General features: G+C 39.3%; 1 protein-coding gene across 1 annotated transcript in view; it reads left to right on the top strand.

The window, feature by feature from the left end:
• The window catches only part of LOC122803943 (epithelial cell adhesion molecule-like), a 297,939-nt gene that overhangs the window by 216,788 nt on the left and 59,141 nt on the right, over nucleotides 1–22,010 (top strand). The window contains exon 6 of the mRNA XM_044073621.1: nucleotides 7,179–7,277. Within this exon, the coding sequence (XP_043929556.1) occupies nucleotides 7,179–7,277 (99 nt within the window). The remainder of the gene's footprint in view (nucleotides 1–7,178; nucleotides 7,278–22,010) is intronic.

The following is a 22,010-nucleotide window of genomic DNA, read 5'->3' as shown; positions in this document are numbered from 1 at the left end:
TTATACCTCACACCATGCTTTTCGGCCTCAAAACTTGGACCGAACCACAAAAGGAGGGGGAGTATCATTATTCGTCAAAGATACCCACACCTCCAGGTTGGTGGCACAGCACAAAGCATCAGAGACTATCCATGTGCAACTAACTGTGGGTAAAACTGCCTTCCAGTTTATAGCCTGCTACAGACCACCCTCCCAAACACAGGAACCCCACTCAGCCTTCCTGAGAATACTGGAAAATATGAAGGTCTCTCCAAACACCATTATATTGGGTGACTTCAACTACCCAAACATAGACTGGGAGCATTACTCTAGCTCCAACATCCTAGCCCAAAGATTCCTAGAATTTATAAACTCAAATGCTATGGAACAACTTGTTACCACTCCCACAAGAGGGGAAAACATACTGGACCTGATCATCACCAACATGGGGACACTATGCTCCAGACCAGAAGTGTATCCCTCACTGGTAAGATCAGACCATAAACTAATCTCACTGGATATTCACATCCCAACCCCACCCCTGCCCAGAAAACCACAGTGAAAAACTTCTCTAAAGCAATTTCACACGCCTCAAAACTGAGGCGAAATCCTTCAAAGCCCCGGGCCTGTGGAAAATACGGCCCAGACCGCAGAATCCTTTATAAACGCATTCTATGAACACCTTCAGGAATGCATGGATCATGCAATCCCAAATAAAACCAAGACCCAATCCTCCAAAGGCAGACATCCTGTCTGGTGGACCCCAGCCATAAACAAACTATACAATAGAAGGAGGAAGCTACTACATGATAGAGCAAAATCCCAAAAAGGGAAGGCATCTCTGATCAGTATTAGCAAAAAACTACGGGCACTCATAAAATTGTCTAAGGCCAGCTTCGAGAGAAAAATTGCACAGGACACTAAGGATAATCACAAGGCTTTCTTTAGTTATGTTAGGAACCTGGGTGGAAATTCCCAGATATACTCAGAATTAGTCCAAAATGACAAAAAATACACCGAGCCCACAGACATTGCCAACATCCTAGCTGACAGGATCAGTGCAAACTCCTCCCCACCAAAAGGGCAAATATCTATCCCAACAGAGTGCTGCTCCTGACATCTCAGATGCTCAGGTAAGAGCCGCCCTCTCCAAAGCAAAACACAGCATCAATGGGACCAGATGGTGTCCCGGCTGCGCCCTACATGAACTCCAAGAAGAGCTAAACCCAAACATAAAACTACTGTTCAGTCTTAGCCTTACTACAGGATATGTACCCAAAGAGTGGCGTACAGCAACAGTGGTCCCTCTCCACAAAGGTGGTGCCTCAACGGATCCTGGAAACTATCGCCCCATAAGCCTGACTAGCTTGGTCTGCAAAGCTATGGAAAGGATCATCATGGACCTCATAAATAAAGATATTGGGGACCTACAGACACTGGATCCTACCCAGTTTGGTTTTAAGGGCAGATCCTGCCTCTTAAACCTGGTCGATTTCTTTGAAACAGTCACCAAGGCCATTGACGAGGGGAAGGTGGTCCACACAGCCTACCTGGACCTCGCAAAAGCCTTCGATACAATACCCCACTCGGGCATTATAGATAAGCTCACCAGCTTAAATATAAACCCCTATGTCACTAGATGGGTTGCAAACTGGCTCAAGGACAGAACCCACATGGTTAGAATAGCTGGAGCCATGTTTGACTCCAAACCAGTTACAAGTAGTGTTCCACAAGGCTCAGTCCTGGGACCTCTCTTGTTCGGTATATATTTCTCAGCAGTACAGGCCAACACGGAAGGACTGTGGCTGACCAAGTTTGCAGATGACTGCAAACTGGGCGCCATAATCAACTCTCCAGCCGACACAAGCATCCTCCAAAAGGGCCTCATAGAAACAGACAACTGGTGCCAGAGCCATGGCCTCAAGCTAAATGCCAAAATGTGTATAGTCATCCCCTTTGGCAAAAACAAAGTGCCCACAAATTACCACATAGGTGGTAATCCATTAAGTACAGAAGAAGTCATTAGGGACCTGGGGACCCAAGTTGATAGCAATCTCTCATTTGACAACCACGTGGCCAAAGTGGTTAGAAAAACATTTTATATAGCCCACCTAATCATGAAGGGATTCACATCTAGATCAGGGGACGTCATTGTGCCTTTTTACTCATCCCTCATCAGGCCCATAATTGAGTACAATGCCCCTTTTGGGATGTACCTTACCAGACACCTGCAGCAACTGGAAAGACCCCAAAAGTACCTCACCAAGAGGATCAAAGGGCTCAAACAGATGCCATATGCTGCCCGGTTAAAGAAACTCCAGCTCTACTCAGTGGCATACCGCCTGCTCAGAGGCGATCTGTGCTTGACGTATAAAGCCATGTCCAACCCGGAATTAATGGACATGCTGCACCTCAGAAAATTCAAATCCCATCGAGCTACGCTCGAGACTTGAACCTCAGCACTGAAATAAATAGAACATGCTGGAGGGACAGATTCATAACCCAGAGGCTCCCTTCACTCTGGAATAAAATCCCAGTCCAGGTTAGGCAGAGTCCCACATTGACTCTCTTCAAGAGGAATCTTGATGAGTGGATGGGAGATCATAGGTTTACCCCGGCTATCACTTCTGTGTCACTGTTAGACAGAGGCACAGTATTCTAACCTCAAAAAGGCATAGCAAAATTAATTTAAAATGGGTGGCGAAAGCCAAACACACTCTGGCTAGGCTTATAAATGCCCTAGGGCAGATAGCCTAGTATGAACCTATGAACCTATATGCAAATGAACCCTTAGGGACATCCCATGCTTCATCTATATGGCATCTGAATGTCCATGACTTTTCACTTTTTTTAAGTCTTTGTGGATACATTCAGGCTAATAAAACCAAACCCAGCGAGCTATGGAAATGCATGTTTCAGCCTTCTTATGACCGCGTCAGCACAGCCTGAGTGCGAGCTATGGAAATGCATGTTTCGGCCTTCTTATGACCACGTCAGCACAGCCTGAGTGGTCTGTTTGGCTAAAGATTAGAAAGAAAGGGTCTTTACAACCAGCTGATGTCCATAACCATTAATGTGTCTGCAAAATATCCCAACTAGCATTCAAACAAACAGTAAAAAAGTCACACAGACAAACCAATTAGTAAAATCTACAAACACATCTAGTGAAATATGCATATTCATAACTAGTTGATGTGCTATGAGTAACCACATACAACCGCTATAAAACATTATGGTAGGTCCCAATGTGAAAAACCGACAATGAAATAATATTCCAAAATTCTTTATTTACACCAAACAGTTGAGCAATTTCATTCTGATCTTATCCAGGACTTCGTCATGTCTAAAATAGTCACTTTCCTTGGTTGAGGGGATCAGAACGGAGGTTTTTGCAGGATGGGGAAAATTTATACCTATCATAAAATAAGGCAAAAATAGGTCCCTTGGTTATAATACCCTTGTTTTGAATAATAAACATTAAAGTAAAAATGAACATGAACACAATAAATGCTTTGAGCAGGCATTATGCTTGGAATTTAACCAAAACCACAGGATTATTAAGGACATTATTTACAAGTACTAGAATATGTTCCAGCAAATTCTGGGAGGCTTAAGTTGGTTAGGGGATTCCCTAAAGTGATATATGCAAAAGGTAAAGTTTGAAAAGTTTTTATGAGAGGAAAAAATTAGACTTCCAGTAATTTTCCACAAGGAAAAGTGGGTACATATAGATGTGGGGCATGTAATCAATGCCTCTATATAAGTAATCAAAGTGAGATTGTAATGGCAGCTAGGAAAAGGACGATTATTATGGACATGCAGCTTAACTGCAACAGTAGTGGGATGATATATATTGCAATTTATGAAGTTTGTAACTCCTTCTATATAGGCAGGACAGAGAGAACTCTGAGGAGCGGATGTATGAACATACATATGATACAGGAAATAATAATGAAAAATGCCTTACGAAAACTTACAACAGTGTCCAAAGGGTTTTTTTTTAATTTTCTATACTGGAACAGATAAAAAAAGACCCAAGAAGAGGCCAATGGGGAGATATAATTGAGTATAGGCAACTGATATGGCAGGTAGCCTTAGATTCTAATAAAGACCCAGTGCCAGATGATGCTATTTCAATAACAACAGTTTTGAAACTAAAAACAGATCAGTTGCAATTATTTATTCAATTTTCATACATTTTAACATGTTTTATATATTGTATAATGTACTATGTACAGTAGTTTTAATGTATATGTCATCTGACACAGATTTTAAATATATGGGAATATATCTTTAAGAAATACTAAAAGGCTAATTTAACATCAATTTGTGATAATTGTATATTTGAGTATAGTCCACTTGACATACTTCTCTTTTCTATTTCAACTATCATCTACGTCTCTCCTTTCCCTATTAATCTCTTGCTCCTAGACATTCTCCACTTTCACTTCTCTCTTCCACCTCCTACAAATATTTTCTCCTTATACCGTAACTCATCATACTAACTTCTATAATTATCTTTTAGACATATACCTTAATTCCCGTTCTTTTCTAACTTGGCTCTTACTTCCTCTATACTTGCCTCCATTTTGAACTGCCTCTTTTCCCAAATTTCCTCTTACTTAACAACCTTGATTATCTTTGACTTTATAGTTTATTAAATTATTTTGTGTTTTTTTTGTATTATATATATTTTTTAGGATAATACTGTACTTCATAGGTAGGTACTAGGCTATCGTCCCTGGGGCCTATACAAGCCCAGCCAAAAAGGTACTCTGGCTTTTGCCACCCAAGTAAATTATTTTCCTGTGCCACTGGCGAGCAGAGCCACAGAGGTGATCCTCGGGGTGAATTTCCTATTTCCCATCCAATCACATAGGTTCATAGGTAGGTACTAGGCTATTAATTCGTTGCTTGTTATCTTATTCTTATTTGTTTAAATTGCACTATGTATGTTTTTCTTGTTTAATTTGTATTGTTGAAATTCTATTACATACTTTGTGTTGTGGGCCTTTTCTCTTCGGGCCTCCGCTGAAAAAGGGCGAAAGCTCAGAATGACTATTCCGGTCAACAAATGTCAAAAAAAAAAAAAAAAAAAAAATATATATATATATATATATATATATATATATATATATATATGTATGATTTACAGTCAAAATGTTGAACGTAGGTTTGACGAACACGGGAATGTCAAAAGGATGTCAGATGGCAGATGGCCGAGTCTCGTGTTGCTGAACGTTAAATTATCGATAGTTCATGTCATTGAATGCCACTGTGCATTCACTGATATGAGCTTGATGTAATGAACAGAGATCATGGTAAAGTGCGGATTGGGGCATTCATCCCTTGCCTCACTGTAGTGCAATCTCAGAGTTGGAATATATTGTAAGCATGTGGTGTGGAGGGTGCAGCTCTCCATAGGGGTGCAGCCCCACTGCAAAAACATGATTTTAAGTGCAGGACACTTACCTGAGCTCCTATACGGACATCACATTCAATATTCTACAAAAATGTTGAATCTTCTGCATTCGTTTATCAGATTCGAAATGTTCACCTTAGTAATGTGCAAGGATTCAACCTTGCCTTTCGATGTTCCAAACAGTATTTTTTTCAGTTTTCGAGATTTTGAGAGGAGGGAAATGGTTCTGTTTTAATTCTGATGAAGTCCTGGACAAGATCAGGACAAAACCACTCAACTTTTTGGTGTAAATAAAGAATTTTGGAATATTATTCCAGTGTCATTTTTTCTGTGCGAGAGTTTCTTGGTGAAGCTTTGACATTCCCACCCAATGTACTGTTTTATTTCTAAACAACACTAAGCAACCTTATATTTGCATTAATTTCACCTCAGGTAAGCCCATATATCACTTGGTTATATTAAGAATGTTAACATTTGTCTTACAAATATAAGAATCAGTATTACTGTAACTCACTTTCTTACATATGCAGGAGTTTTTTAAACTGAAACTTTCAGTACTTCATTCTAAGTTAAAAAAAGTAAAAGTACAAGGAGTTTATAGCTTTTCCATTAACCTTTATGAAATAATATGGGGTCTATATTAGAACATCGAATATTTAACAGCTTGAATCACTAAAGGTCGACCCTCAGTGATTGAACTGTTAAAACATTGAATGTTCAAAAAAAAAAAAAACTAAATGATGTAGGCTGCACCCGCCACACTTCCTGTTATGTAAATATACCAACTCCGAGACCGCACTACATTGAAATAAATGGAAATCTCCCCTTATGAAGATTTCTGTTTACTTCTTCAATGTTCTGCAATTTTGCTATTCTCGTGCCGACAATGATAGATTCGACATTGTCAGCTTTTGAGAATTCAATATAGACCCAATAATATGATGAATTAAATTGATATTCCCATTGCTGAGTTCACAAAGCAGGCTTGCAATAAATGATGCTCAACAAACACACTGCCTTACTGGCATATGAGTTTTCCTCTTGTCTTGATGGATTCACTACCCATATCCCAGTAAGGCAGTGTGTTCTACGAACATCTACTGTTACAGGTAAGTGGAACTTACGCAACTGTACTTTAGACATTATAAATGAACATTTTAATTCTAGGACTGTTTTATGAACTTTATTTTGAATGGAGATTAAACATGTTTTGCCGGATAAAGCTGCAGAGATCCAATCCAAAGTATTTCTTAGCATTTCTAAGTGGTTACACTGATGCACACTTGTACAGTGCAGGCTGCCAGCACATAACCAGAAAAAAGGGCCATGTTTTTCTTGTAAAAATTTTACATCCCCTTCTATTTTCCTCATCCCCAAACTAAATACGAACACCTCCAGAGTTGTGCCATGTTATGCAAAATATTGATTGTGTGAGTCAATGAACTGTGCACTGGTTTAAGTAAGCAATTCTCTCACCACGTACTGTTCATTGTCTAGGATGCCGCTTTCTTTCTTGAGCTGTAGTAGTGGCACTTTCGTATATGTTTTATAAGTGTGTCTATGACATCATTTAGAATGCGCAATCTTTTAAGGCTGGTCTATGCATATTTAGAAATACTTTACAATAATTCGAGAGAAATGGACTGAAAGACTTTGAAGCATATCTCCTTTTGATTACCGTGTCTAATACACGGTTTAAATAATGCATTCTTTTTTTACTGTGTGTCTACTAAAAGGACAAGCAACTAACTTTAAGCTGCTACTGCATTTTATACAGATGCACGAACATACGCAGGAAATATCCATAAAGCTCAGCGAGAACAACACAAGAGAACCAGTTGATATTTCTACAGTAGCATATTACATCGAAAGAGATGTAAGTACATTTTGTGCACTTTTTTTAGACCAAACCTGTTGGCGATTTTATCACTAAATGTTCGTACCAATTTGCCTTTCTTCCTAAGAATTTATTTTAATTTTCTCTTAAACATCAAGTCTGTTTTGTTTTTCTTTGTTTTCACTTTTCTGTATTTGCCTGTGTAATTGTTTACCTTTCTGTTCTCCTCAGATACAGTAAAAGAAATAATAAAGAATAAAATGAATCATTGATCTAATAATGACGTTTGAATGGATGCATAAAAGAAAACAGATAACACACAACAATGCACTGATGTGCTTCCAAGACTATACAAATAAGAAAGTACAGTTGTGCAAGTTAAACTTAACATAGCAGTAGATGTTTGAATGACCACTGCTGCAGTAGCCATAGCAATGTGGGTTAAGTCCTGCCAAGGCTATAAGTGACAGACAGCTTCCAAAGCTTCAGGGCACCTTCCACACATCCAGACTGTCAGCCAGCTCAAGCTGGGCTGACTAAAAGACAAGTTTGGATGCAAAGCCCTTCAGAGCTTTATAGCCACTGAATAATATGCTCCTCTGAGGCTTTTAAGGATCGATGGTTGGCCTGCACTTTCCTTTGCTGGGCAAATAAGTTCCTTTTGGGGGGGAAAAAACTTTTATTTTTTTTAATTTTTTTATGTTTTATTCCTTTCCTCTTCAGAAAGTTATTTTAAAGCCAGGAATGTTGTGTATTAAGACACTATCTTGAGACTGTAACATACTTGTAAACACTGCACTTGTTTTTCTTCTGTAAGTTTAAAAGTGGTTACAAGTAAATGAAAACATTTTTTCTGTAAAGAAATTGTGCTTATTTTAATTTTTTTGGGGTGGCACAGTGTTTAAAGTGCTTTTTACCTTATTTTTAATATAAAAAAAGTAACTTTTATAGATTGGTAGTGTTTCCCAGCAATTGTTGCTTGTCTTTGTTGTGAAAGAGGCACCATTTTTGGCTTGAGCATGGAACAGACTATCAGTTTCATGGATAGTCCTTCTTACTGCAACAAAAGGAAAAAAAAAAAAATCAAACAGCTTTTGCCACCACAACAGGCTAGTGATTTGCCCTAGCCACATGGTGGGTGCCTCAGTTATGGTCGTTTGTTGTATCTCAGACAACTCATCCTTTACCTTGGATCCCTCTGGTGCAGCACCTACAGCCGCTAAGGACCTTAGATTAGCCAGATCCTCTGTGATGCTTGGGGTCCTCTCAGTGGGCAAGAGAAAGCCACTCTTGTCAGTCCTGGGAGAGAGAAGAGGGAGGGTTTCTCTGTTGTGTCAGAATATTGTGCCCATCCCTGGGGAAGCTACTGTTGCCATTAGTGACACGACTGACCCCATTTCTTTGTTAAAATGAAACAGGAAATCAAGCATGCCTTTATTCCTCCTCAGCTTTCTTTGGATATGAGTAGTTTACTGGTTCTGGCTCAGGGTTTAATTTAGGCTATCTATCCTTCTTGTAAAGTAGTTTCTGGTAAAGGAAAGAGTGATTCCTCTTTTCATGAAAAGGTTTAAGATGATGAATCTAAACAGGTAGGTGCAGGAAGAGAGACATATTTACCCCTCAGATTTCTGATTCAGACTCAGAGAAAAGCTTAGTTTCTGATTTTGTGATATAACCTGTATAGCTAAGACTAGAGCAGCAGCAGCGATCAATATGATGTGCATCTTGTTTGTTAGCAAAGTGGAGGGGATCACCCCTCCTGCAAAAACATTTGTGTAAGGTAAGATTATTTACTGCACATTGATTGCGTGGTGTCCATTATTTAGAATGGTTGGCCATAATAAGAACTGAAGCTTTATACATTATATTTTGAGTTTTGGCAAGGCACCACTCAAATGAAACAAACATGATTCTACTTACGTAGGTAGTTCAAATGCGTTAAGTAGTAGAAGTAACGTCAGACTCCTTGGCTCAAGTATAATGGTGATAACAGCCAGATAGGCCACAACATTGTATTACAAGGTATCTCAGACCGGTGTGTGCAAATATATTAGTGGTAACAGGCAGATAGGCTGCAACATCGCATTAGAAGGTACCTCAGACTGGTGTGTGCAAATATATTAGTGATAACAGGCAGATAGGCCGCAACATCGTATTAGAAGGTATCTCAGACTGGTGTGTGCAAATATATTAGTGATAACAGACAGCTAGGCCGCAACATCATATTGCAAGGTATCTCAAACTGGTGTGTGCAAATATATTAGTGGTAACAGGCAGATAGGATGCAACATCGCATTAGAAGGTATCTAACAGGCAGATAGGCTGCAACATCGCATTAGAAGGTATCTCAGACTGGTGTGTGTAAATATATTAGTGATAACAGACAGATAGGCCGCAACATCATATTACAAGGTATCTCAGACTGGTGTGTGCAAATATATTGGTGGTAACAGGCAGATAGGCTGCAACATTGTATTAGAAGGTATCTCACACTGATATGTGCAAATATATTAGTGATAACAGGCAGATTGGCTGCAACAGCGTATTACTAGGTATCTCACACTGGTGGGTGTAAATGTATTAGTGGTAACAGGCAGATAGGCTGTAACATCATATTACAAGGTATCTCAGGCTGGTGTGACAGATATATTAGGGGTAACAGACAGATAGGCCGCAACATCTTATCAAAAGGTATCTCAGACTGGTGGGTGCAAATATTTTAGTGATAACCGGCAGGCTGGAACATTGTATTAAAAGGTATCTCAGACTGGTGTGTGCAAATATATTAGTGATAAATGATGACTAGCACCTGTAAAAGGGACAATTTGCAGTTAGTCATACAGCAGTATTACAATGGATTAATCCATCACAAAACTGTATTTTTTTTTTTGCAAACTCCAGTTTTCTATTTTTTGCCTTAAATTAAAAATCTTCTTAGACCAGTTTCATGAAAGAGAGGTCAACATGCAACCAGTGTTACCTTCTTGAGTCACAAAACTAACAAATATAAGCTGGGGATTTGCAGTTTCACTATGCCCACTGTTCCAAACACTATGTGTGTTGTATTGCAGCTACTTTGACTGAGCAACATTCTAAGGCAAACAGTTTTGAGAAAGGAATCGTTTAGTCTGTATCTCTCCATGCAATTTACATGGAAGAGGCAACATAAAGCACAGAGGGGAAGGACGATTTATCAGTATGGTAGGTCTGGCACTTTAGAGGTGCTGCAAAAAATGTATAAACTATTCTAGAAAAATAAAATAAAAATTGCCTGCATCAAGCAGTCCTCAATAGATTTATTTTATTAATTTATTTATTGACATTTGTTTACCAGAAAAATCTGAATAGGCATAGGTGCCCTTTTTCTTCAGAGCCCTGAGTAGAAAAAAACAAGGTACCATACTTAATGCAATCAATATTTACAATAGCGCATTTTATAATGCAGATTCCTTGAATACATAGCATAATAGCCATTATAATAAAATTTGTATTGATATTCAAAAGCATTAAATTTATAAGCTTTGTACTGAGAATTTACAATGTTAGACAGCTGTATCCCAGATCAGGAGCAGAGACAAAACCAGGAGACAGAGGAGAAGTCTTTTAGTGATGGTTTTGAAAAGATGGTGTGTGATAGAACTGACTGATTAATTTTATTTTGAAGTTTTAGCTACACTATTGGAATACAGTCTGACCCCAGCAGCCCTTTGTAGTTTGTAGATGGTAAACAGTTGTTTATTATTTGACCAAAGGGGATGATTTGAATGATAGTATTGGAGTAGGGGGCTAGTTGCTGGGCAGGAGGATGGAGTATGGATGATTTTATTGGTTGAGATGAGTAAAAGATAGGTGGTGAAGAAGCTGAATGCAGTTAAGTCTTTTTACTGCTAAACAGTGGTGGTACTTTAAGGTTCGTTACAAGTGAATCTTGTGACTTTATTGTAGCACTGTTCAAGTGTAGAACCAAGCGAGGCTTGTAGGTTGGTCATGATAGGGTCTCCATATAGGAGAAAGGGTATGAGGTAAGTGGTAGCTAAAATTACCTTGGTAAAGTTTTTAAGGAATTTATTTGCTGTGTGTAGAGTGCCTAGTTTAGTATGTGGGGTACATCAATCATAGTATTATTTAAGGAAGAGATTTTAAAGTTGTTTTTTATGGAAACAGGATTTTAAAAAAGAGAAATTTAGTTTTTTGGGGGGGATTAATAACAGGTAATTATCCTGTAGCCAACTTTCAACAGAGTTACAGGCTTCCTGAGGATGAATTAGGCTGTCGGAAATGCATATTAGGGTAGAATCATCTGTGTATTGTGTGAGTGAAGCTTGTTGAGAGGATTTGTGTAAATTGATGGTCAATATATTAAAGAGTAAAAGGCTAAGAATGGAGCTCTGTGGCACACCAGTATTGGCAAGAAGGAAGAGAGCAAAAGTGGACAGCCATTTAACAGACTGGTGTCATTTAATAGACTTTTATCTATCAGTTAAGTAGTTGTTAAACCATAGTAGTGTGGGTTGTTATAGCCTGAGTGAACACAGTTGTTAAATGGTTTTTGATGAGAAACTAGATCAAAAGCCTTACAGAGATCAAGGAATACACAGGAAACACGTTTGGCTTCATCTCTGGCTTTGTCAGTAGTATCTGTGAAAGTTAATAAGGCTGTGTTAGTGCTATGGGTGGCTCTAAGATCATGCTCTTTGGGAATCAGGATATTTTCCTGAAGAATATGTTGAAGAAGCTGCTTGTAAATGCACTTATCCAGAATTTTTCGCAAAGGGAATAGTATGACAATAGGTCTGAAATTGGTTATATCTGATGAGGTTCCTCCTTTATGAAGGATTGATGATGAAGAATTTTTTTTCCATAGAGAAGGAACGTATGAGTCCTTGATAGCTCTATTAATTAGAAAGACACAGGATAGGCTATGGAACTTGCAGCCATCTTGAGGTATTCTGCTGGAACATTATCTACTGAAGTGGAACAGGTTTTCACTTTAAGAAGTAGCGAATTGATGTAGAATGCTGGGATGGGTTTCAGGGTGAAATAGGGAGGTGTCTGCTGTCTGCATGTCAGGATTGTTGGGAGGAAAATATTTATTAAAGACTTTAATGCTTTCTATAAAATGTTTGTTAAACTGAGTAGCTATTTCGCAGGGAGTGTTATTTTGGGCAGAATTAGGAGTGATGGATGTTTCAGGATGGAGTAAATTATTAATAGAAGAGCAGAATTTTTTTATGGTTGGAAGACTGATTTAGTAAGGGGTTACTGAAGTAGACTTTCTTGACTGCGATGATCAGTCATTTAGTACGATTATATAGCACTTTAACGTGCTGTAGGTTTTGGGAAGCGCTATATTTTAACCAGTCTTTCCAAACCCTGTCTCTTTCATACATTAGCTTGCCTGCTCTGAGTGAATAACACAGGAGTAGGCCTATATATTCTTTTTGTTTTAGCTGGAGCCAGACTTTTAAGGTTTTTCAGGAAAAGTGAGATAAAGTTGTGTGCAGCTTGACTGGGTGGAATATATTTCAGGAAAGACCAGCTAAAGGGTATTAGGGTTAAAATGAGCGAGGTTACAGGAAGTTCTAAGTAAGTATTGTTTGAGATGATGGGTACCGAGTCTGTTTGCATATACATAGAGGTAGTCACTGAAAAATCAGAGAGGGTGCCCCTGGACATATACTTAGTGGAACTGGACAGCAATATCCAGTCGAGAATTGAACAGCTGTTTTTGGAATAGTTATAACATGTGGGGTAGGAAATGAGTTGCTTCAATCCAAATAGGTTTAGGCTAGTTGATGGATATTTTGTGAAGATAATCTGCCAATCAAAATGAATATCACCCAGAATTATATTTTCATTTCAATTTCTATGTGAGATCCAGTTTAGGATGTTTTCCAGGGTTGTAACATTATTACCAGGGGAATATAGAGTAATATAATACATAGTTGTCTATGATTATTTAGTTTAAGATGGGAGATGTGGAGTCCAGCATTGTGAAATTTAGGAATAGGGTTATCATATAGTAGGATTTCAAGATGGCCAGTGCTCAGTAAAGCTACTCCACCACTTTTTTTGAGTTCTATCAGCCCTGATGATATTATAACCTGAGAGTGATATTTCAGAGTCAAGTATATTGGGTTTTTGCCATGTTTCAGTAATGGCAAGAATATCTGGTGTATTATGGGACATCCAAGCATGGAGTTCTGAAATTTTATTTTCGATCCTACTAGTATTTAAGGAAATGAATTTAAGCTGTTTGGGTGGGTTTGAGACAGGTGGGTTGGGTTTTGGTAATTAAGCTGTTTGGCTGAGTTTGATATAGGTGAGTTGGGTTTGGTGTTTTTAGTTATGGTGGTGTGGTCCTCATTTTGAAAGGCGATAGATCATGTGAGTGGGGGCAGAGTTTAGCTTGGGATGAGTTTTTGAGACTACTGAGGAGTCCAAAAGGAAGGAAGGGTCAAGGCTGAGCTGAATATCTCCACAGAGGGGTAAGAGAGAAAAACCAGAGGGGTAAGAGAGAAAAACATGGATATGTGTGGTAAGCTTGTTTTGGTGTAACAATAGCAGTTACTTTTATTTTGGTGTGGTAGGTGTGAAGGTTTACTAATTTTAATCTGAAGTAAAGATTGGGTGAGTCTTTGTATATACTGGAAGCAATTAGTGGTGAAGTGGGTGATTTAAATGGCAGAGGGGCAGCACTTAGTGAGAGAAATGTGTACAAAACTGTGTGATGATTGGTAAGTTGTTAAAACAGGAAGAGTAAGGATGCAGTAATATTTAACAGAAGCATGGTATGTAGCTTTGTAGAGAGATACATCACAGAAAGCGGCGGTAGAACACTGGGGTATGAATATAAGAGGGGTGGGCGTAGACAGATGAGTGAGATGAATGGTGTAAATTGTGATCACTGTGGTTAGTTATTAAATATAAGAGAGAAAAAAAAGTGCTTAAATGCAGACTGATGGTTTAGGAGTTATGTGTGTATACCTGTGTTCAGGTATGTCGATGCAGACTGATGGTTTAGGAATCGTGTGTATATACTTGTACCCACATATGTCAATGGAGATTGATGGTTTAGGAATTGTGTGTGCACATGTATACTTGTGCCCAAGTAAGTCGATGCATGGTTTAGGAATCATGTGTGTATACTTGTGTCTAGGTATATCAATGGAGATTAATGGTTTAGGAATCTTGTGTGTATACTTGTGCCCAGGTATGTTGATGCAGACTGATGGTTTAGGGATTGTGTGTGTATACTTGTGCACAGGTATATTGATGCAGACTGATGGTTTAGGAATCGTATGTGTATACCTGTGCCCAGGGTATGTAGATACTTATGTGTATGTCTTTATGAGGGGTGGGAAGTAGGTGCAGCCCTGGTTGGAGAACAGGTCCTGTAACTGTTATGCCATGAAGTGTGGTGGTGAAATTGAGGGTGGGAAGAGAGCATAACAGGAAACAGCTCCAACACTGGCAGGAGGAATCTTTATCTGTTATGCTGTCAGTGGAACAATTTTATGTATCAGGAACATTACTTTAACACATGCTTTGGAAGCACAAGGGATGAGCTACTGCAAACTGCAGTTACAGTAGAGCTGTTTAGAAGGAGTAAAGTACCGCAAAGCACTATGAATCTACAAGTGAGTTTTCCTCAGACAGTTATAGTTTGACAGCAAACAAACAGAGTGCAGGAAAGTTTGCAGAGAGCAGTGGAATAAACTAAATTTGAATGAGAGAGACTGAAGGAGCAAAAGGCCAACCAGTTGTTGTGTCTTTCGGCTTATCCCGGTTAGGGGTCGCCACAGCAGAACTCCGGTCCGGTAATGTTTGGTAGTGGATTTTTACTTGCCGAGTTACCAGCCCTGATGCACAACCTTCAACGAAGGCACACCCATTCACGCATGCCTCCACAGAAGATACTCTAGCTGAGAATCGAACGGGACAACTTCTTGCTGTGAGGCGACAACGCTACCGCTAAATATTGCTTAATGTTGTAAGCACTGGTTCTGAGGTAGGACACTGCGCTGTCGCTACTATTATAAGACAACAGACAATAAGAATCAGAACAGCAATCCACTGTAAGTCTTAACTGAATAATACAGTGAACTCATTACATCGGAGTGACGCCTCCAGGCGCATGTGCAGTTAACTCCTACTGACACCTCTAGGAGTCAATTACTGCTTGTTCATATTTGCATCAATAATTCTAAAACCATGCAATATACAAAGCTTTTACAATATTTCATCTTAAAAGCTTCCACAATGGAAAACTCAACTGCATTAACATTTGACTTCTGTCTAATGCAGGTAAATAGATATTAACTATTATTTTTATGATATTAATTTATATAGATATAATTTTCACATTTTTCTAAATATCTCAACAACCATGTAACACAGAGAGAACTCCTTAGCCTCATATGAAAGCTCTCTGCTAGATGAATATAATGCTGCTGACAGTATGTGGGCAACTTGAGTGGTTGTTAAGATATTGTAAGTTGTTTACAAAATATTACAAATGTAATTGTTACTGTGTTCACTGTGAATTATAAAATTTGGTTTAAGACCTAGAACATAAAGAATACTACCACTGTAAAAATGGTTTGTCCTGAAGAGTTTGCCATTTCTACTTCTTTATGGTTCCAAAGATATGAGCATTTGTTTGAAATGTGAGGACATAATTTGATTCTGTCAAAAGGCTTAGGCTTCGCCCATTGGAAGTTACATTGCAAACTTCCTGAGCTCTGTTGGAGTGAATGAGTTAAACAACATTACAGTTCACAGTTCACAGAATTATCATTAGAATGGTAGTCTCTGAGTTCCTGCAGAAATGTATGTGACCAACTGAGCTAAGAACTCAGGCTGTGTGAACAGTAATCAAACTTCTTTTGTTTTTGTTCAGATCAGACTAGATACATTTTTTTTCATTTTTTATTAGAATAATTCAGCCACAGAACAAAACTTCTGAAATAGCATAAAACCAGTAATTAAAATCTAAATAGAAAAAAAGAACTAATAATTTGGAAATAAGTGATAGTGAGATATAAGCAAGTAAGTTAATAGCAAAAAAGGTAACTGAATGTCATAAATATAAGTTATAACAAGCATACTTCTAAAGTAGTGTGTGTGTGCGTGCTAAGAAGTGGAAGGCACTGTTAGCTGGAACAAACCATTGATCACTTTGGTTACTGGAAGCCAAATACAAAAACAGGCGTGCAGTAAAAGTAATGTCTTTCTGCTTTTCCTGGTACAATTCTGAAATAAGGAGTTGTATGAAGTATCTAAATACATGCTGCAGATGTAAAACAGTAATGATGTAGGCAGGTCACGTCAGTACCGACATTAACAGTAATCCATTAATAGGGTAAGCAATAAGCATTTCAGGTAATCATGTAGTTTAATACTGGCTCCTAAGTAGGGAGTGCTATATTGCACGTATATGGGACTTTCTGAATACCACCAGCGGTAAAATGTGTACTACATCAAGACAGCACTGAATACCAATGAAACTGTTTTAAAAAAAGAAACATTATTCATAAAAAAAAGACAGCACTGAATGAGCTCATGTAATCAATACACTCAAACTCTCTAAGATACTGAGAAGAAAATTATATGTTTATGTGCATATTGCTCACCAAGCCAAGTAAAATGTTGAACATACTGTACTGTTAAATGATGCATGTATTTCTGGTGTGGCTCAATTTAAAATTATTATTTCTTTTAAGGTCATATGGTACAAGTTACTAAGTACCTAGATAAATGTCATCTGCTATAAATGATTGTTCTTCTTTGTCTGTGCTATCTCTTATTAGACTGCAAAGTATGGAAAATATATGATCTGTCTTTGGAAATGCACTACTATAATGTTAATCTCACTTTTTGTCAATGTCATTGTGTATTTTGATTTTACAAAGATGTATGTTGAATTGTACAGTGTGGTCAGGTCATGGCTGAAAAGGTTATTTGCCCTAGTGACATAAAGGCAGAGAAAAGGTAAGGCAACATCACTACCAACATTTGTGATAGTTCTTGCTGTAACAAAGAAAAACAATCTTTATACAGTTTTTAAGTTTCATAATCAGAAAGTGTTCACTGATGAAGGGGATGTTCAAATGTCCGGCCAGACTACACAGACACATACACACTGACACACACACACATGCACACTGACACACACACACATGCACACTGACACACACACACACACACACACACACACACACACACACTGACACACACACACACTGACACACACACATATACACTGACATACACACATACACACTGACACACACACACATGCATACTGACACACACATGCACACTGACACACACACACATACACACTGACACACACATGCACACTGACACACACACACATGCACACTGACACACACAGACATACACACTGGCACACACACACACTGACACACACATACACACTGACACACACACACATACACACTGACACACACACACACTGACACACACACACACACACTGACACACACACACACACTGACACACACACACACACACACACACACACACACACACACACACACACACACACACACACACACTGACACACACACACTGCTACACACACATGCACACTGATACACACACATGCACACTGACACACACACACATGCACACTGACACACACACACATGCACACTGACACACATGCACACTGACACACACACACATGCACACTGACACACACACACATACACACTGACACACACACACATGCACACTGACACACGCATGCACACACTTTGGAAAGCTGCTTTGACCTTTATTTCCATTTCACAAGCTCATATTTACAGGGATAGATTACAGGCTAGCAGGATTTCAATAAAGCTTGAAAAGATCATGTTTGGCTGGAAACGGTTACTTTTTCCTGGTCCTATGAATTCAGAGCTGATGCACATTGTTACTGCCATGTTGCTGTTTCATATTCCCAGGTTTAAAAGAAGAGGAACTGCAAGCTGTCCCCTTAAAGTTTCTAAATGAACCCTGCAAACTATGACAGACCAGGTTACAAATGTAGATGTAAGACAAAGCACTAAGCATGCAGAAAAGGATGTCCCCTTAAAGTTTCTAAATGAACCCTGCAAACTATGATGGACCAGGTTACAAATGTAGATGTAAGACAAAGCACTAAGCATGCAGAAAAGGCTGTCCCCTTAAAGTTTCTAAATGAACCCTGCAAACTATGATAGACCAGGTTACAAATGTAGATGTAAGACAAAGCACTAAGCATGCAGAAAAGGATGTCCCCTTAAAGTTTCTAAATGAACCCTGCAAACTATGATAGACCAGGTTACAAATGTAGATGTAAGACGAAGCACTAAGCATGCAGAAAAGGATGTCCCCTTAAAGTTTCTAAATGAACCCTGCAAACTATGATAGACCAGGTTACAAATGTAGATGTAAGACAAAGCATTAAGCATGCAGAAAAGGCTGTCCCCTTAAAGTTTCTAAATGAATCCTGCAAACTATGATAGACCAGGTTACAAATGTAGATGTAAGACGAAGCACTAAGCATGCAGAAAAGGCTGTCCCCTTAAAGTTTCTAAATGAACCCTGCAAACTATGATAGACCAGGTTACAAATGTAGATGTAAGATGAAGCACTAAGCATGCAGAAAAGGCTGTCCCCTTAAAGTTTCTAAATGAACCCTGCAAACTATGATAGACCAGGTTACAAATGTAGATGTAAGACAAAGCACTAAGCATGCAGAAAAGGATGTCCCCTTAAAGTTTCTAAATGAACCCTGCAAACTATGATAGACCAGGTTACAAATGTAGATGTAAGACAAAGCACTAAGCATGCAGAAAAGGCTGTCCCCTTAAAGATTCTAAATGAACCCTGCAAACAATGATAGACCAGGTTACAAATGTAGATGTAAGACAAAGCACTAAGCATGCAGGAAAGGATGTCCCCTTAAAGTTTCTAAATGAACCCTGCAAACTATGATAGACCAGGTTACAAATGTAGATGTAAGACAAAGCATTAAGCATGCAGAAAAGGCTGTCCCCTTAAAGTTTCTGACTGAACCCTGCAAACTATGATAGACCAGGTTACAAATGTAGATGTAAGACAAAGCACTAAGCATGCAGAAAAGGATGTCCCCTTAAAAACTTTTGCAGAAAAGAGGAAAATCCCAGGATGCAAAAAACTCCCTTACTAGCCTCAGTAAGAAACTGAGATGCCTCATAAAATCCTCCAAAGCTAGTTACGAAAATAAATTTGCCAAAGATTCCAAAGACAACCACAAAGCATTCTATAACTATGTCAAGAATCGAAATGGCAATGCTCAGATCTGCTCTGAGCTAAAACAGAATGGCATTAAATATACTGATCCGAAGGATATTGCCAATATCCTGGCAGATCGATTCAGTGCCAACTTCACCCCCTTCTCACCCCCTAAATGGCCCATCTCAATACCGGAAGATTACCAAATTCCAGTAATAACGGCCACACAGATACAAAACGCACTCTCTAAAGCCAAGAATACAGCATCCATGGGACCAGATGACATCCCAGGCTGTGTACTACATGAACTACAATATGAACTGGCACCTCACCTAAGTGTCATGTTTAATCATAGCCTCACCTCAGGTTTCGTGCCCACTGAGTGGCGCAGAGCTACAGTTATCCCAATCCACAAGGGGGGATCCACCTTGGATCCCGGAAACTACCGTCCCATCAGTCTGACAAGCCTTATCTGCTAGGCCATGGAGCGTATTATCATAGAACTTATAAACAAAGACATTGGCAACCTTCAAACACTGGACCCCACCCAGTTTGAGTTTGTGAAGGGCCGATCTTGTCTCCTGAACCTGATTGACTTCTTTGAATCAGTCTCCGGAGCCATAGACAAGGGTAAGGTGGTCCACACAGCCTATCTAGACCTTGCCAAGGCCTTTGACACCATCCCCCACTCTGGAATCATAGATAAACTTACTAAGTTGGGCATTAATCCCTATGTCACCCAATGGGTTGCTAAATGGCTTACTGATAGAACCCACACTGTAAAAGTAGCCGACTCCAAATCCAACTCCAGACAAGTGACAAGTGGAGTACCTCAGGGTTCAGTCCTGGGGCCGCTCTTGTTTGGCATCTACTTCTCTGAAGTACAGGTCAACACTAAGGGACTCTGGCTAGCAAAGTTTGCAGATGACTGCAGACTGGGAGCCATTATTGAATCCCCAAATGATGTGGATACTCTACAAAAGGGCCTTACAGAAACAGATGCTTGGTGCCAGAGCCATGGGCTCAAGCTCAATGCCAAGAAATGTATTGTTATCCCCTTTGGGAAAAACATGTATCCATGAATTACCATATAGGTGGCAGTACACTAAACACAGAAAGTGTGATAAGAGACTTAGAGACACAGGTGGACAGTGGTCTCACCTTCGATAACCACATCGCCACAACAGTCAGGAAATCCTTCTATGTGGCACACCTCATCATGAAGGGCTTTTCATCCAGAAAAAAAGAGGTCATTGTCCCACTGTACTCATCCCTCATTAGACCCATTATAGAATACAATGCCCCATTTGGTATGTACCTCTCAAAACATCTGCAACAACTGGAAAGGCCTCAGAAATACCTCACTAAAAGAATCACAGGCCTAAAGCAGATGCCCTACGCTGACCGCCTTAAAAAACTCCAGCTATACTCTGTCGCATATTGTCTACTCAGAGGTGATCTCTGCTTAACATACAAGGCCATGTAAAACCCAGAGCTGTTGGACATGTTACACTTAAAGAAATCCCAATCCCTCAGAGCTACATGCTCCAGGGATCTAAACCTTGTCATCACAATAAACAAAACATGCTGGAGGGATAGGTTCTCGACCCAGAGACTCCCCAGACTCTGGAATAGATTGCCCATACATGTCAAGCAGAGTGCCTCTTTGGACCTCTTCAAGAGGAACCTTGATGATTGTATGGGAGAAAGGAAATTCACCCCAGGGATCACGTCTGTCGCCCTGCTAGACAGGGGTCCAGGAAAGTAAATAATGTGGGAAGAAATAGCCAGGGAATTGTTATGGCTAGGCTTGTATAGGCCCTAGGGCTGATAGCCTAGTACCAACCTATGAACCTATGAACCTATGAACCCTGCAAACTATGATAGACCAGGTTACAAATGTAGATGTAAGACGAAGCACTAAGCATGCAGAAAAGGATGTCCCCTTAAAGTTTCTAAATGAACACTGCAAACTATGATAGACCAGGTTACAAATGTAGATGTAAGACAAAGCACTAAGCATGCAGAAAAGGCTGTCCCCTTAAAGTTTCTAAATGAACCCTGCAAACTATGATAGACCATGTTACAAATGTAGATGTAAGACAAAGCACTAAGCATGCAGAAAAGAATGTCCCCTTAAAGTTTCTAAATGAACCCTGCAAACTATGATAGACCAGGTTACAAATGTATATGTAAGACAAAGCATTAAGCATGCAAAAAAGGATGTCCCCTTAAAGTTTCTAAATGAACCCTGCAAACTATGATAGACCAGGTTACAAATGTAGATGTAAGACGAAGCACTAAGCATGCAGAAAAGGATGTCCCCTTAAAGTTTCTAAATGAACCCTGCAAACTATGATAGACCAGGTTACAAATGTAGATGTAAGACAAAGCATTAAGCATGCAGAAAAGGCTGTCCCCTTAAAGTTTCTAAATGAACCCTGCAAACTATGATAGACCAGGTTACAAATGTAGATGTAAGACGAAGCACTAAGCATGCAGAAA

This window comes from Protopterus annectens, chromosome 6.part0 (assembly GCF_019279795.1).
Source record: "Protopterus annectens isolate FY-2018-M chromosome 6.part0, PAN1.0, whole genome shotgun sequence".
NCBI lineage: Eukaryota > Metazoa > Chordata > Ceratodontiformes > Protopteridae > Protopterus > Protopterus annectens.
The sequence above is the reverse complement of the archived record's forward strand: the minus strand, read 5'-3'. Positions and strand labels throughout refer to the sequence as shown.